This window comes from Saccostrea cucullata, unplaced genomic scaffold, assembly GCF_032062105.1.
Source record: "Saccostrea cucullata isolate Sc308-1 unplaced genomic scaffold, CSIRO_AGI_Scuc_v1 ctg1076, whole genome shotgun sequence".
Lineage (NCBI taxonomy): Eukaryota > Metazoa > Mollusca > Bivalvia > Ostreida > Ostreidae > Saccostrea > Saccostrea cuccullata.
Window position 1 is genome coordinate 540,673 of NW_026933400.1, and position 16,371 is coordinate 557,043.

The window sequence follows — 16,371 nt, forward strand, 5'->3', positions numbered from 1 at the left end:
GACCCAAGATGGCGGCTGTCTCTGTCAACTCCGCCATTTCGCGAGTAGGGGTCTATGGGGGCAGCTGAGCGTTTGATTAAACCATTCTGACATAAGAATATATGAAATATGAAATACTTCTTGGACTTTCACGTAGTAGTACGTTGCAATTCAGTGTCCGTTTCACTGCTTTAGTGTAACTGGGCTGGGTACGATAGGTAATGTGTACAGTGTGTTAAATAAACTTTCTTAACGTTGAAATAAAATAAAGGCGATAAGAACGGTTTATTTATTTACTTTCATTGAAACTACAGTCTTCACGAAAACTTTACTGAGACACTAGCCAGTGGGGCTAGTGGATTTGACAGTATTACTAGCCCAAAGAAATTATTAAAAGCCAACGAAAAAAAAAAGAAAAAAAAGAAATGAAATTGCAGAATTTACTGTTGTATCATTCTATTCCATTTAAATTTCATACTGAATTCCTTTCCTTTTGTATTTCTTCTCCTTAATTATTTTGTTTTTCCCCTCATTTGAATCATAAATAAATCAGTTATCATTAATAAAGATTAAATTAATTTGAACAAACAAGTTTTTTTTTTTTTAGCTTTTTGATATTGTACATGTATTGTACATTAGCCCCTTTTCTGGTCATTAGACTTCTCTGCCAAAGAAGTGACTTTTTTTCATATTAAATTTTCAGATACATTGTTATAAATATAAATTTGGATAACAGTTAACATAGTAAACTCATGTAATCCTTTACTCTTCAATTAAATGAGTAATTAACTAAATGGGATTTCTGCATGTATTTACCTTAAACGATCTAACAGAGGAAATTTGGATTAGAGAAAAAAAGACGATCGTTTTTTCGGAAAAATAAACTATTAAGTAGTGCTACGTGAATTAGATGAGGGAGTTTTCTGAAGAATAGGACTACATTGCTTTGGTTTTATTTATTGGTTAAGAGTATTGCTCGCAACGAGATCGTATCTAGTTATTCTACTGTTTCTTATTATTCTTTTTATTATTTTTTTCCCAAAATTTTTTGCACGCGATTTCTCAAAGACTACTGGATGGAATTACATGAAATTTTCAGAAAAGATGTGTCGTAACATGAATTTTGATATATCTGAGATTTTTTGAAAATTTTTATCTGTTGCCAAGTTACGGGACATTTCCTGATTTTAAAATGACATTTTGTCCGTGGTTAATCTCAAGAACGGTAAAAGATATCAAGATGAAACTTTCAGGGATTATAGATCGTGATAGATACTATCCAGGACGCGACCTTTCGTTCGTCGTCACTACTTCCTGTCGTTAGGAGATGCAAATCAAAAAAAGTGTATTTTCTAAGTTTTTTGTTTTTCAATATTTTTTATTTATTTTTGGAATGTTAATAGAGACCCTTTGATTGATGCTTATTATATAAGTTGTTTGAATATTGGATAATCTGAACTCTAGATATTAATATTTGAAAATCTGAAGCGGGCCCAAGATGGCGACTGTCTCTGTCACCTCCGCCATTTCGCGAGTAGGGGTGTATGGAGGCAGCTGAGCGTTTGATTATACCATTCTGACATAAGGATACATGAAAAGTAAAAAACTACTTGGACTTTCACGTAGTAGTATGTTGCAATTCAGTGTCAAACTTATAACTCAGTTTCCGTTTCACTGCTTTAGTGTAACAGGGCTAGATACGATATGTAATGTGTATAATGTGTTACATATACTTTCTTAACGACGAAATAAAATAAAGGTGATAAGAATGTTTTATTAATTAATTTCATTGAAGCTATTGCACCTCTTTAATAGATCAGTCCAAAGAAAAGGCGCGAATATTTACTCGTGGCGTTTGGCGCGAAATTATGAATAGTGGCCCGCCTTTTATGATTCTTAGACAGGTGTACTGTTGCAAAAGTACACACAAGTATATTTAGAGCAGTACTCCTAAAAGCTTAATGGTTCGCGCGATGTGGATAAAAGAGAAAAAAGGCGCATTCACGTTGGCGACCTGTATTCACTCCTCCTTGTGATCAAAATTTTTAATCACTTTTTAGTTCGATTTTACAAGTTTTTTTCCTGAATCGGACGGAAGACCTCTCGTTGCTCGCAACGAGATTGTATCTAGTTTATTTTTATTTTTTTATCCTGGTCTTTACACCAATTGTCACTCTACACGATCCGTTGTGGGATCCCTATCCAGATGTTTTTTCATAATATTATATTAATATATATTAATATTAATATATTAGTTTGTGTGGTTACTGAATATCATACAGTTTTAAAGAAGATTTTTATGAGTTCAAAAAATGTATCAATTTTAATTTTCAACAACCCCGCGACTCAAAATACAAGTCATAAGTTAATTTAACGTAAACTGTCCGAGGGAATCTTTGTAAAGTACGCCAAAGGTCAAGGTCAAGTGAATTGTAATGCTGGCATTTTTCATGTTTTATGACAATCAGTGCACATGCTAGATAGCATAGATTTACCCCTTAAATGTCAAAAATATGCAGTATATTGGCACTTTTTGGTTTTTAGTAAAGGATGTCAAAGGATAATGTCAAGGGTCACGAGGTCGGTACCTATGTCAATTAACAAATACCATTGTGCCAAGCAATAATGTGCAAAACGCCAAGTCTGTTTCTCTTGCAGTTCTTGAGATACAAGGTGTGACAGTCAGACAGCTAGACAGACGCCGGGTTAAGTGATCCCTTACTGCCGCTCTGCACCGCATGCGACACAAAAAATGGGCATTCTCATCGTTTGGAGATTCAAAAATTCTGATGACCCTGCCCTTGAAAACAGCTGCATACTTCGTAAATACATACTTTTATTTAATGTAAATACGTAAAGTTGTAGATTAGACTATTCCTGCAATTAAAAGAGAAATGCTTGTTTTGTAAGTTTATTTTGTTGCAATTTTGGCATGTCATTAGGTGCAGCCATCCTTTTAATTTGATTTCTTCAAGGCAGTTCCAAAACTTATTCCAGTGTAATTTTTTTTAAAATAGAAATGTACTCACCAAAACTTTTCTGCATTTTATTGTACCGCTCATCAATCTCTTCAGCTTTTTCTGGTAGAAAAAAGTTTTTGAATAAGCATTAACAGCAGAAACAAATTTAAACAGTATTAAGCTTTATTTCATAGGTTAAGATAATTCCACCCTCCTATGATGTCATAGGTTTTTGCAAAAACTGTAATTAGTTTAAATTCATACCTAATAGAACAATATCTCTTGGAAGAATGCTTTACAAAAGTTTTAATGATAAATATTGTTAAGTTAAAGAATTTTAAAAATGCATATTTTTTATATTTAATCAATTATTCAATCTTTAAAAAAATGTTGACAAGGGCAATAACTCCTTCTAAGGTCTCTTCATTCAGACATTTGCTTTATTGTAAAATAGTTTCCCTGATATTCATAATTCAAAAGTATCTTTTTAAGTAAAAAGTATTTAGGAACACTCAGCATCAAAATTATGCATTTTAACTAATTTTTACATATTTTTCAAAATACTATTTACAAAAAATTTGGGATTTTTTTTATGTTGACATACACTTCTGTTTATTTATGTTTTGCATCTTAAATAATATGGTGACCTATACTTTTTTTCGCAATAATTGGAAAGTTTAAAGTATATTAAATGAAAATAAATGCAGTTTTTGTACTTTGAACCCATAAAATTTTGAGGGTGGAATCACCTTAAATGTCAAACCCAGCCATTATATTTACGTTTCAGGCCTAGAACAATTTTTCTAGTTTCTGCATCTTCTTCAGCCTGTTTCCTCAGTTCTTCTATGTAATTGGAATCACGGGCAGGGTCCATTGTCTCATATCTCAAAAAGTCCACCTCTTTTTCATACTTGTTCCCATTGCTAAGGAAAGAATCAAAGTCTGCAACTGCTGATCTAACATTGGTCCAGATCGTGTTAAAATCAGCATTGGAGAGGACGGGACTAGAAGAATGTACACACTGATTTCTTGCAATACGGATTCTCTCAATGTTGGCAGAGAGAGATCGATCTGTAGGGTCTGGATCATTTCCCCAGCCATTACTGTGTGGTGATAAACCACAAATGTTTCTGAGTAGTATGTACAATAAGGAAATGTCCATATCATCATAGTTTCCTGTATAACTACTACCTCTGGGTAAAATAAGATTCATCTGTTGAGCTGTCAGACGGGGAAGATTAATCCTTTTGTTTATAATGACGTGTGGGAATGTTGACGGTGGTACATGGTGAAGTAAAACATCACGTAACTCATCTGTACACGGACCCAGGAGAAGTCGACAGGCTCTACAGGCATTTGTCGTCTCCTCTGTAGACGCGTAAGAGGAAGAGGCCATAGTAATCTTCTAATGCTTTTCTGAAATGTAACAAACAATCCAAAAATTTAATAAAAAAAAACAAAGAAATTAGAACTATCTTAGTAAAACTATACATTGCTTATCCACTAGGGCAACTAGAATAAATGCTTAAATTAAAATACTCTTCACTGATTTCAGCTTGTTAGCTAGAGAACCATACAGCAAATTTACTGACTTGTCATAAAGTTATGCATGTTCATGTTTTTTTTTATGTTTTGTGTTAAATAGAAAAGATAAGACTACATAAATTCAAGAATTAAAATAGTGTGTTCAAAGGAACATTAAACTTTGTAGTTGTGTTACTTTGAGTAAAAAGTGACAAACCTGCATGTCATATGTGACGTCCAAATGCTGCTCCAATAATATAAGCATTTTTTTCAAAAATGTATTTTTTAAAATTTATAAATTTTCGGGTGTTTTTTACTCGGTGATTTGATCTAATGACCTTAAGTAAGGGTCCTATTATATCCTAGGAACATAAAGAATCACTACAGGTTGTTGTACAAGAATGATCTTCTAAAGTTACTGCATCATTAAATTATGTAAACATGGACATCTTATGAACGAATGTAACCAAAAACGGGGATCAGTCCTTGTAGTTTATTATATTCATGGTTGCATTATTGAATTCTTCAATTTTATTGGGATTTCAATAGATAAAATCCCCACAAGATACCTCAAAGCCACGTCTTGTCGTAGTGACCATGACGCTTACAATACATTTCAATCAATGGAAATTTAATTAAGCAAAGGAGTTTGAGAAGGGAAATGAAAGGAAAATTTTAAAAATGTCATTCTGTGGCATGAAATTAACCAGAAGTCTCTGTCGAGACTGTAGTTCTACTGGTTTATACTTAAAACAAAGGAAGAGAAAAGTAGCAGTTGGGACTTGAGATTTTAAATCAGCAATAAATAGAATCAAAGGCCTGAAGGGCCTGCGAGTTGACTCGCTCGAGTCAATTGAGCTTTTTCATACATATGGGCACCATACCTTAATATATTCGGTTTATTTTGCATCTTAAGAGATTGAATATTATATGTCTGATCCATGTTCGGTTCATAAATAAAGTGTATATTGCTTTTCCTTTATATATACAGGTTGGCACTAATGGGCTTCCGTATTATTTTGACTGGATTCTATAATGAATTTCAGCACATTAGCTGAAGTGGTCAGTGTTATGGGATAATTAGGTTAAAGATTCCCACAGCAAATCTGGATTCTAAAAATAGATTTTCAACAACAACTAGCTAATGAGAGCATCAGGTGTTTGTGTTAGGGAGTATTCTAGGTCAATTATAAAAAAACTTCAGATGGGAAGAGTAGATCCGCCTAACATGCTTGAACATATATTCATACGCAGTAATTTTACATCATACAGGTATTTAATCAAAAATTTCTTTAAAAGCATATGAGGCAAAATAATATTACAGTGTATGAAATTTTATACAGTTTTTACCTCTTAAGTTTATACAATCATTCAAACCAAAGCAATTTTTCCTAGAACTATTATATTTGGCGTATGGATCACCTTGATGTATGCGTGAAAAATTTTACAGCTCTGAAACGGCCATGTCGACAGGGAGTAGCTCGCTACGCGAGCTAACTCAAAAATGATCCTTGCCACTCATCAAAATAAAAAACGATGCACAGAATTATGTATCTTAGTATAGTCTACATGTGTGTCAAGTTATATTGAAATCGAACTAAAACTGTAGGAGGAGTAGCATTTTGAAACAATTTCACAAAAAATTCTATTCTTAGTAACCCATGGCAACATCATTCATTGAAATCAACAACTGATGCACAGAATTATGTATCTTAATGTAGTCTACTTGTGTGCCAAGTTATATTGAAATCGGACCAAAACTGTAGGAGGAGTAGCATTTTGAAAGAATTTCACAGAAATTTCTATTTTTAGTAACCATGGCAACACCGTTCATCGAAATCAAAAACCGATATAAAGAATTATGAACCTTAGTGTAGTCTACTTGTGTGCCAAGTTATATCAAAATCAGACCAAAACTGTAGGAGGAGTAGTATTTTGAAAGAATTTCACAGAAATTTCTATTTTTAGTAACCATGGCAACACCGTTCATCGAAACCAAAAACCAATGCACAGAATTATGTATCTTAGTGTAGTCTACTTGTGTGCCAAGTTATATTGAAATCGGACTGTAGGAGGAGTAGCATTTTGAAACAATTTTACAGAAATTTCTATTTTTAGTAACCATGGCAACACCGTTCATCGAAATCAAAAACCAATGCACAGAATTAGGTATCTTAGTGTAGTCTACTTGTGTGTGTCAAGTTATATTGAAATCGGACCAAAACTGTAGGAGGAGTAGCATTTTGAAAAATTGTTTACACAGACAGACAGACAGATGGACAGACAGACAGACGGACGGACGACGGACGCATTACTATCGCATAAGCTCTTCTGGTCTCTGACCAGTAGAGCTAAAAATAATAATTTGTTCGGATCAAGTAGGGGTCAAAAGGGGGTTACTTTACGAAGGGCGGTCAGGACAATAAGGAGTTATGCTCTAAAACTAAATTGCAATACCTAAAAACTTTAAAGAAATTCTTTTTCAAAATACTATATGCTTAATATTGTAATAAAATTAATATGGCTTCAATTTACAGCTATTATACCCATTATATAAAAATCCAAGGAGGATGCCCATTCGTAATTTGTCGGTTGATAAAGCTTCTTCTTAGAAACATGTATCTTAAAAATCTTCATATAATTCTCACGGGTGCCAGTGGACAGAACCCGCCCCCTTTAACATCCCAGACCCAAAGCTAATTTTTAATTTCACAGAGAAAAGCTCAAAAGCTTCTCGACATATTGCTTGAAACAAAAGTGTAGCAGACGAACAGAATTATAAGACAAATGGGTAGACTAAAATTAATATCCCCAATTTTCAAGAGGGGTGGGGTGAGAGGGGTTGGAGCAAAAATGGAAGTTAAGTGAAATGTGTTTTTGACATAATTTAAGATATATAATATTTGTGTACTTATAAAATCACAGCCTGGATTTAAAGAAAGCAGCAGCACTTTTCAAGTTAAGAAAAATATCCTTTATCTACATTCAAAAAATGGTTAAGATCTATGAAGTGTATGCCCTTGCGAAAGTGCGATTTTATAAGGCACCTCGATGTAAAATATACGTAACCTGTACATAAAAACACGACATAATTAATAAAACACATTCTCTTAATAATTAATTAATAATCGCACTTAACAAAGGATGTGCATTGGTATTAATCGACTATTTAAAACCTGTAAATATTATTCCGTTTAATAATAATCTGCCTCTCACAGCACATGGAATACGTCATTTTTACCAAAATTACGTCACGTTTACAAGTTCATCGCGATGAGTGCTTTGTCTACAACCAGATACATGGGATTTAACTAGCAAGATTTCTAAATGCATTGATAAGTTTTATTGCTGTTTATTATGCGAATACAGTTAAAAGTTGCAAACTATTTCAATTTCAGGTACAATGAGAAATACATAAAAGTCATATTTTTGTTTGACGTCACAGTAAACTTTTCCCGTATAAATTAGGCCCCGCCCCCTTATTCAAGCCTTAACAATGCTGCGGGGTCATGATTTTAACAATTTAGAATCTACACTACCTCGGGATGCTTCCATATAAGTTTTAGCTTTTCTGGCCCAGTGGTTCTTGAGAAGAAGATTTTCAAAGATTTTTCCTATATATTTCTAAGTAAAACTTTGATTCCCAATTGTGGCCCCGCCCAATCTCCTGGGGGTTATGATTTGAACAATTTAGAATCAACACTACCCCAGGATGCTTCCATGTAAGTTTCAGCTTTACTGGCACAGTGGTTCTTGAGGAGATTTTCAAAGATTTTTCCCATATATTTCTATGTAAAACTTTGATTCCCCATTGTGACCCTGCCCTACCCCAGGGGGTCATGATTTCAACAATTTAGAATCTACACTACCTCAGGATGCTTCCACATAAGTTTCAGCTTTTCTGGCCCAGTGGTTCTTGAGTAGAAAATTTACAAAGATTTTTCCTATATATATCTATGTAAAACTTTGATTCCCCATTGTGGCCCTATCCTACCCCTGAGGGTCATGATTTTAACAATTTAGAATTGCTCGACCTCAGGATGCTTCCACGTAAGTTTCAGCTTTTCTGGCTAAGTGGTTCTTGAGGAGAAGATTTTATTATATGATTGAATGATTTCCATCTCTCTGATTGTCTGAGATCCAACTATGTTAGAAAAATATTACGTTGTATTGACCTGCACGTGACGTTCCAGGTCAATACAAGAATTTGTTTCCTCTACATTGATCTTAAAAATAGATTGGGAAATTCAAATTGATACAAATTGTTTTAGAAAGCTATTTTAATGTTATGTACCAAAAAATCGTATACAGGTAAGACAGTTTAGTTTTTCTTTGCTTAATTTAATTTCTTTTCTTGTCATATCAAAAAGTAACATATCATGATCATGCATATCAATTTTCATGATGATATCACATCTAATAATAAAGTTATGTTGAATAAAGAAAGCATGTATGTGTACATCGGCGCTCTAAAGCAAGCGTAAATTACGTCTCTTATTACCTCATGATCTCTTTGTTTACTTCGCTCGCATCTATTTAATATTTGTTTTAAAGTGATAGACCACTCTTGGCTAATGGATTTTTTAAGCTCACTACTGTCTATTTGTTTTTTATTTGTTTTTTTAGCCAGATTCAAATTTCAGTCGAAATTTAGTCGAAAGATCGCCTTACATTGAAGGTAGCAGAGAATACACATTGTTTGACATCGTTCATGGTCCAGAAATGTTCCCAATTGTCGACATTTAACTAACACTACTCTGCTTCTTACATGCTGTATCTATTTTCCGTATGGGGGAAAAACTCTCATCGAATATCATGCCATTTAAAAATAATTTCGCTATTAAAATTTGGCGTGTAATGCCACTGATCTACTCTTTTTTTCAGTCTCTGCTGTTTATAAATCATATACAACACAAATCATTATATCTCCGTGCGCTGCTTACGCGTTTGACGACGTCATTTTCATCAAACTCAATTCCAACAATACTCTAAAAATCATAACACCAATCATCTGTTTCTAATGCTTTTTCTGTGAGATTTTGATTCTGGTTTCAGAGATTTAAATTTGAGGTCAAAGTATTACATAGAACTAAAGAAATAAAAGCAAATGTAATACAGCTTACTCCACTTATATTGAACTCGCTTATTTTGAAATTCCGCTTATTTTGAATTAGAAATAAATCCCCAGATTTTGCCTCTCATATTCTTTGCATTAAAATAACGGTTATATTGAAATCGGTTGTATTGAAGCCACTGATCGGTCCCCACAGGTGATAATGAGTTGTTTTAATAACGGTTATATTGAAGTACACCCTGGCGGCTGTTGTTACGGTTGGTGACAGTAATTATGCCTGATTGAGCAGTTGATATACAAAGGTGTGAATAATTTAGTTTTCAACATTTGTGTTTTAATACTGCATGTTGTTCCGAAATAAAATTCTTCACTGTTCAATTTTTTGTGTCCATGTATATAATACGGACATATTGAGGCTAAACAGCTAAACGTAATATACTAATCCCCACAGATCTAGGTAAAAAACATAACTTTGAAATTAAATACGTACTGTTAATAAATTCATATGCCTAAATTCAAAATAATTAAGGGATTAACCCGAGTACACTTACGATGAAATACAAGCAGCATTCAGCAGTACTTACATATAACTGCTCAAGTCCGTGAATTTTCTCCAAAACGTAAATAAATGCGATCGGGGAATAATAATGAAGGGTGAATCGAAGATTGTCTTTTCAATGAAACAGATTTAAAAAATATTTAAAACTTCTAGGACTCATATTCTTTGTAATCTGTTAACTGTTATAGATAAACGATGACAAAATTAATTTGTTTGGGTTTGTTCTTCTTTATTTTAGATTGGGATTGAACTTGTAAGAATGGCGGCTTCACGATTTCGCTTATATTGAATTATGGATATATTGAAATAATTTGCATGGTCCCCTGAATTTCAATATATCCAGAGTAGGTTGTAGTTATATGCAAAAATTATTCTGTATTTTGTTCTTGCGCCGACAGGTTTTATCAGCCTTAATATAAATCGTCTTGATATTATTAATACGAAAGATATATTTCTAAAATTTCCCAATTTCAAAGAACATTGAATATATTATGTCTATGCAAAATTTGGTTAGTATCAGTTGCATGTTTAAAAAATTATAAACATTGCCTACGACTTTTTGGGACAACCCTCGTACGATTAATGAACATGTCCTTCCCAGTTGTGACTGCATGGTTTTAAGAAGATTTTCACCACAAATAAAAAAAAAATATTCACAAATTATGTGTTTTATTTTCGTAAATATTTTTTTATTTAATTTTTTTTAATATCTATACGGCTTTTCTTCACATATTTTATTAGATATTAATGTGATGCATTCATTTACAGCAACATTTTTATACGAAAGCTTCTTATTCACAGGCACCTGAAGTATGGATAATAACCCCCCCCCTTTTTATTTAATAAAAAAAATGTAAGAGTGTTTTATTCCTCAAAAATATAAAATTTCCCCGTCAACACATCTTTATGTCGTTATATGCAAGCAAATTGTACTTTTTCTCACGTTTAAAGAATTGCCCTATTCGGTATAATAAAATACACAAGGCAAAAAAACAAAAGTTGTAAACAAACGGGGGGACCCCTGCTTCGAGAGAGATTACCAAGGTAATAATTAGTGTTACCTATCATAATTTTGCAAGCACTCTGTCTCGGAGATGTTCTTTACTAGTCTCTTTAACCTAAACCCCGGTATTAGCGTGTGATATGCCGTAATCGGACGATTTATTAATCGGATACATAAAATTTTCTCCATTGGCAGCGTTGGAGGAGGTTTTGGAGCTGCTATTCTGTTTCGCCTTATCTGATTGGTTAATTATAATACACTTTAAATATCTTCGGCCTTCACAGGATTTGATCACGTGACCAACCCACTTCAATTCCCATTGAAGTTTATAAACTTGTTATTTATTTCTTAAGTAAAATGGCACATAAAAAGGGACCATTCAGCATTGCTTAAGTGCTTGAACTTTAGATACTCCAGACCTGAATCACCATTGGTTTGCGAAAACGAAAGTAGACTTTAAAAAAATATATAATTACGATTCACATTGTCATTGGACCTTATATTATACTTAATATCATTTTGAACCCTCTTGCTAGCAGTTCATTTGCAACAATTTTTAAAACATGTAAGTATTAGAAGTGTTTGTTCCTTCAAGTGCCTGTGCATGAAAACGAAAGTTCGCCACTATGAGCTTTGTTTTAATTTAGATGTTTTTCTGATGCTTAAAGGCTTACCTGGTATTTTTTAATACTCTAAGGCTTTTTCAAATGATGAAAATGCAGATATTTGTGGACTATATTCCGAGATTGAATCCCAAAACACATCAACCAGAGTTTCAGTTTACTTCTCCGGGCTTTCCATTTTTTCAAAGCAAGATCTAAGCGGTTGCCAGTGATTTCGACGTTCGAATAATTCACCCTTTCTTCAAATTACCATCAGCGCCCTTATTAGCAGACCTACTTTTGTATTCATGTGTGGCAGATTTTGTGCAAAATTTTGTGACTGAAAAAAGAAAGCATTTGATGTTGCTATCGTGTTTCACTCCGCTACATAGCCGAGATCGAGGGAAAACGATAATGTAAACACTGTTTATTATAATGCAATCAGGTAGCCTAATACAACAGGTAATGGCACACACAGTGACAAACATGCAAATCTGGCGTCTGGCTCTCACACACCGGAAAACTTGCTTACTCTGTTGGGTACCGATGGGATTCGACCCATAGGCAAAAATGCCCAGTATCGAAAACCACCACACTCCTCCCCATTTTGATAATATTACGATAAACATTAAAACCAATTATAATTCCAAAACTAAGCAACATAAACAAACATAAACAAACATTCATACTAACATTGATATATAATACAAATATCACCACATAATAATGTAAAGATATTATGAAATAAAACACAATCAACAGTCAATCTGCCTAGCGCTAAACAGTTCATTATATCAAATAGTCCAGCTGCGATCTCTTCGCCATCCAGCGCGTCGGTTTGGCATCTACGGAATTGACTTCTTCTCCATCACTGCCTCCTTAATTGATCACGCCAAATATGATACTGCATGGGAGTGACCCCTGTAAAAACCTCATCACACCTATCAACTGCGCACCTACGCACTCCTCTCAGCCTCTTCTCAATGTCCTCTGGCCTGGCATCAGCTGCATCTCTGGTAGGAGCTGTAACTTGAGAGGGATCTTCCTCCTCAGAATCACTTAGCAAAATGGAAACCATTTCTGTCTAGTCTGTGTTCTTCGCACCCTGCAGACTCTGTTTAGACACGCCCTCTGGCTTGTCTGGATCGTCCAGCTCTGACAGTGACTCTTCCTCATCGAAAACAAACACATCAAATGTCTCCTCCATAGTTAGATTTAAAAATGAAAATATAAACAAAATATAAACAAATACATTCTCTAGAGTTATCTCGGCTACCTAAAAAACCTTTAAGATCATAAGGGTCACAAACCCCTAACTATTTATAATTCATTTTTTTTCTTTGTCGCGGGTTCGAATCCCTATGCGGGACGTGGAGACCGGTCCTTCGGATGAGACCGTATAAACCGAGGCCCTGTGTCGCAGTAGGTGCTGGCACGAAAAAGATCCCTCAATGCTCAAAGGCCCTGAGTGCCGAGCATAGGACAAGATTTGTAGCCCTCCACCGGCAAGTGGTGGCTTCTCCATATGAGTGAAAAATTCTCGAGAGGGACGTTAAACAACATACAATCAATCAATCAATCTCTTTATGGAAGAGCACTTAGGGCAAATATACTGAGGCATACTCTGCACATCATCCTCTGAAATTCCGACGCATTCGGGATGGAACCAATCTTTACAAAATTCACATTGAACCATCAACCCTTTAGGATTCTGCTTTTTGCACAGACGATACCACTTTTTACTACGGTTTTGCTTTCTGTTTTTTAAATGTTCAGACACAACTGACTCGCCAGTTCCCATTCAAGATCTACTACGTGCCCTAGTACCCTTATACGGACCACTGTGAGGTCTTTCCTCGGTTTCCATTGCTGCACTGTCCTTGACAGATTGGTGGTTGCCTAGCAAGTCTAACTCACCTTCATTTTCTAGCTGGTCATCACTGTTTACCTCACCTTGCAACTGTTCTCTGAACTCCACTGACCATTAAGGTAATTTCCGTGCTTCACACTTTTTCAATTTGTCATGATGCATGATTTTTATCTCACGACGTGACTTTACAGCATATACGGTATCAGACTTTAGTTGAACTATAACTTCTGGACCCATCCACATTGACTCGACCTTTTTACCCGCATTGCGGCGCCAATAAACAAGGTTACCAACCTTGAACTTACCTGCCCTCACCCTTAGGTCATGTGCCCTTTTCATTGACTTCTGAGCAGATTTCAACTTTTTTCTTGCAATTCTGATAAACATGATGACTTTAACTTTTCTATCGTCATCCCCCTTATTTATGCAGCAATATTGTATGCGGAGTTTATATATCTCGATCAGTTGGTTCGATACGGAAGAGCATGTTCTACATATGAACAATTTATAAAACGAGGTAAGATATTGACAAACAAATTAATGAAGCAAGAATATCAGCAGTCTCGTTTAAAATCATTTCATAAGTTCTATGGTCGATTCAATGACCTTGTTAATAATAACAATCTATCAATAATTCAAATACTGACTGGTTTTTTTTTTATCAAACACTGATTTTTTCACCGGATTTTTTTCCCCGAACATAACAGGTAGTGCACGGCGGATGTGGCCGGTCAGCAGGAGATGTTCACTCCTCCATGGCACCTGATCCCCCTTTGATGTTTTAAAGGTCTGTGTTTGCTTTGCTCCTATTTTGTTATGTTTAATGGACTTTTGACCTCGAATACTGTTTGTTATCTCCACATATTTCATCCATTCTGACAAACTGTCAAGGTCTTTTTATGTTGGTCCGTTGTCTAGCGTTATTTTTAATAAAATTCATAATATTACTACATATTAAAATAAAGATATGACTCCATTTGAAAGATCAGGATCCCCTTATTTTTGCCCTTTTAGAATAAGTGATTTAATGTTCTAATTAATAAATGTTTTACATCAGCAGAAATAACGTGTTCAGAAAGATTATAGTTGTAGGATGAAGAAGAACATGAATAGTTGGAAAATTAAATTTCATATTTTCGATATAGAGGCACTGTTACTTTGTAATTAACATTTTTGGATGCGATATTCGATGCTTACTTGTAAGTTGTAGTCTTCAGCCGAAGAAGAAGACTCTGGTTTATCATAACGAACGGAGAGAAGTAGCATTTGAACTTTAATCTTTGCAAAAGCAAGAAATCAAACTTTAAAACATTATCATTGGTTTAGTTTTTGTCTTGGCAAAGATTTATTGCAATCAAATGACAAGAGGCCCAGGGGCCACAGCGCTCACCTGAGCACATCGGGCTTGAATTTGCTCCCCCCCCCCCCTCCAGGCATTCATCATTTGAACAAACTTGAATCTACACTACCTGAGGATGATTCCATATAAATATCACTAATCATAGCTTTGAAGTACTTGAAAAGAATATTTTAAAAGATTTCCCTATATATCCCTACGTAAACCTTGGGTCGGCCATTTTGGCCCCACCCTAGCCCCGGGGGTCATGATCGGAACAAACTTGAATCTACACTACCTGAGGATGATTCCACATGAGTTTCATCTTTCCTGGCCCAGTGGTTCTTGAGAAGGATTTTTTCAGATATTTCCTATATATTCCTACGTAAAACTTGGGTCGGCCATTTTTGGCCCCACCCTTGCCCCGGGGGTCATGATTTGAACAAACTTGAATCTACACTACCTGAGGATGATTCCACATGAGTTTCATCTTTCCTGGCCCAGTGGTTCTGGAGAAGAAGATTTTTAAAGATTTTTCCTATATATTCCTATGTTAAACTTGGGTCGGTCATTTTGGCCCCACCCTTGCCCCGAGGGTCATGATTTGAATAAATGTGAATCTACACTACCTGAGGATGATTCCACATGAGTTTCATCTTTCCTGGCCCAGTGGTTCTGGAGAAGAAGATTTTTAAAGATTTTTCCTATATATTCCTATGTAAAACTTGGGTTGGCCATTTTGGCCCCACCCTAGCCCCAGGGGTTATGACTTGAACAAACATGAATCTACAATACCTGAGGATGATTCCACATGAGTTTCATCTTTCCTTGCCCAGTGATTCTTGAGGAGAAGATTTTTAAAGATTTTTCCTATATATTTCTATGTAAAACTTGGGTCGGCCATTTTGGGCCCACCCTAACCCCGGGGGTCATGATTTGAACAAACTTGAATCTACACTACCTGAGGATGATTCCACATGAGTTTCATCTTTCCTGGCCCAGTGGTTCTGGAGAAGAAGATTTTTTAAAGAATTTTCTTATATATTCCTAATATGTAAAACTAGGGTCGGCCATTTTGGCCCCACCCTTGCCCCGGGGGTCATGATTTGAACAAACTTGAATCTACACTACCTGAGGATGATTTCACATGAATTTCATCTTTCCTGGCCCAGTGGTTCTGGAGAAGAAGATTTTTAAAGATTTTTCCTATATATTCCTATGTAAAACTTGGGTCGGCCATTTTGGCCCCACCCTTGACCCGGGGGTCATGATTTGAACAAACTTGAATCTACACTACCTAAGGATGCTTCCACATGAGTTTCATCTTTCCTGGCCCAGCGGTTCTGGAGAAGAAGATTTTTTAAAAATGCCATTAATTTTTAACAAATTCATGATTATCTCCCCTTGGAAAAGGGCGTGGCCCTTCATTTGAACAAACTTGAATCCCCTTCGTCCAAGGATACT

The 16,371-nt window shown here is 35.2% G+C and overlaps 1 protein-coding gene across 1 annotated transcript; it reads right to left on the reverse strand.

Moving 5' to 3' along the window:
• Positions 1-3,696: 3,696 nt before the first annotated feature.
• On the reverse strand, positions 3,697-11,919 carry LOC134238186 (uncharacterized). Its single transcript, XM_062720299.1, has 2 exons — positions 11,774-11,919; positions 3,697-4,355 (listed from the first exon to the last, which is right to left on the reverse strand). The coding sequence occupies exon 2, from the start codon at positions 4,333-4,335 to the stop codon at positions 3,697-3,699; it is 639 nt and encodes a 212-aa protein (XP_062576283.1). The 5' UTR covers positions 4,336-4,355; positions 11,774-11,919.
• Positions 11,920-16,371: the final 4,452 nt, after the last annotated feature.

Bases quoted from the DNA above. Each gene is read 5' to 3' on its own strand.
- LOC134238186 (XM_062720299.1), bottom strand. From the start codon at position 4,335: ATGGCCTCTTCCTCTTACGCGTCTACAGAGGAGACGACAAATGCCTGT.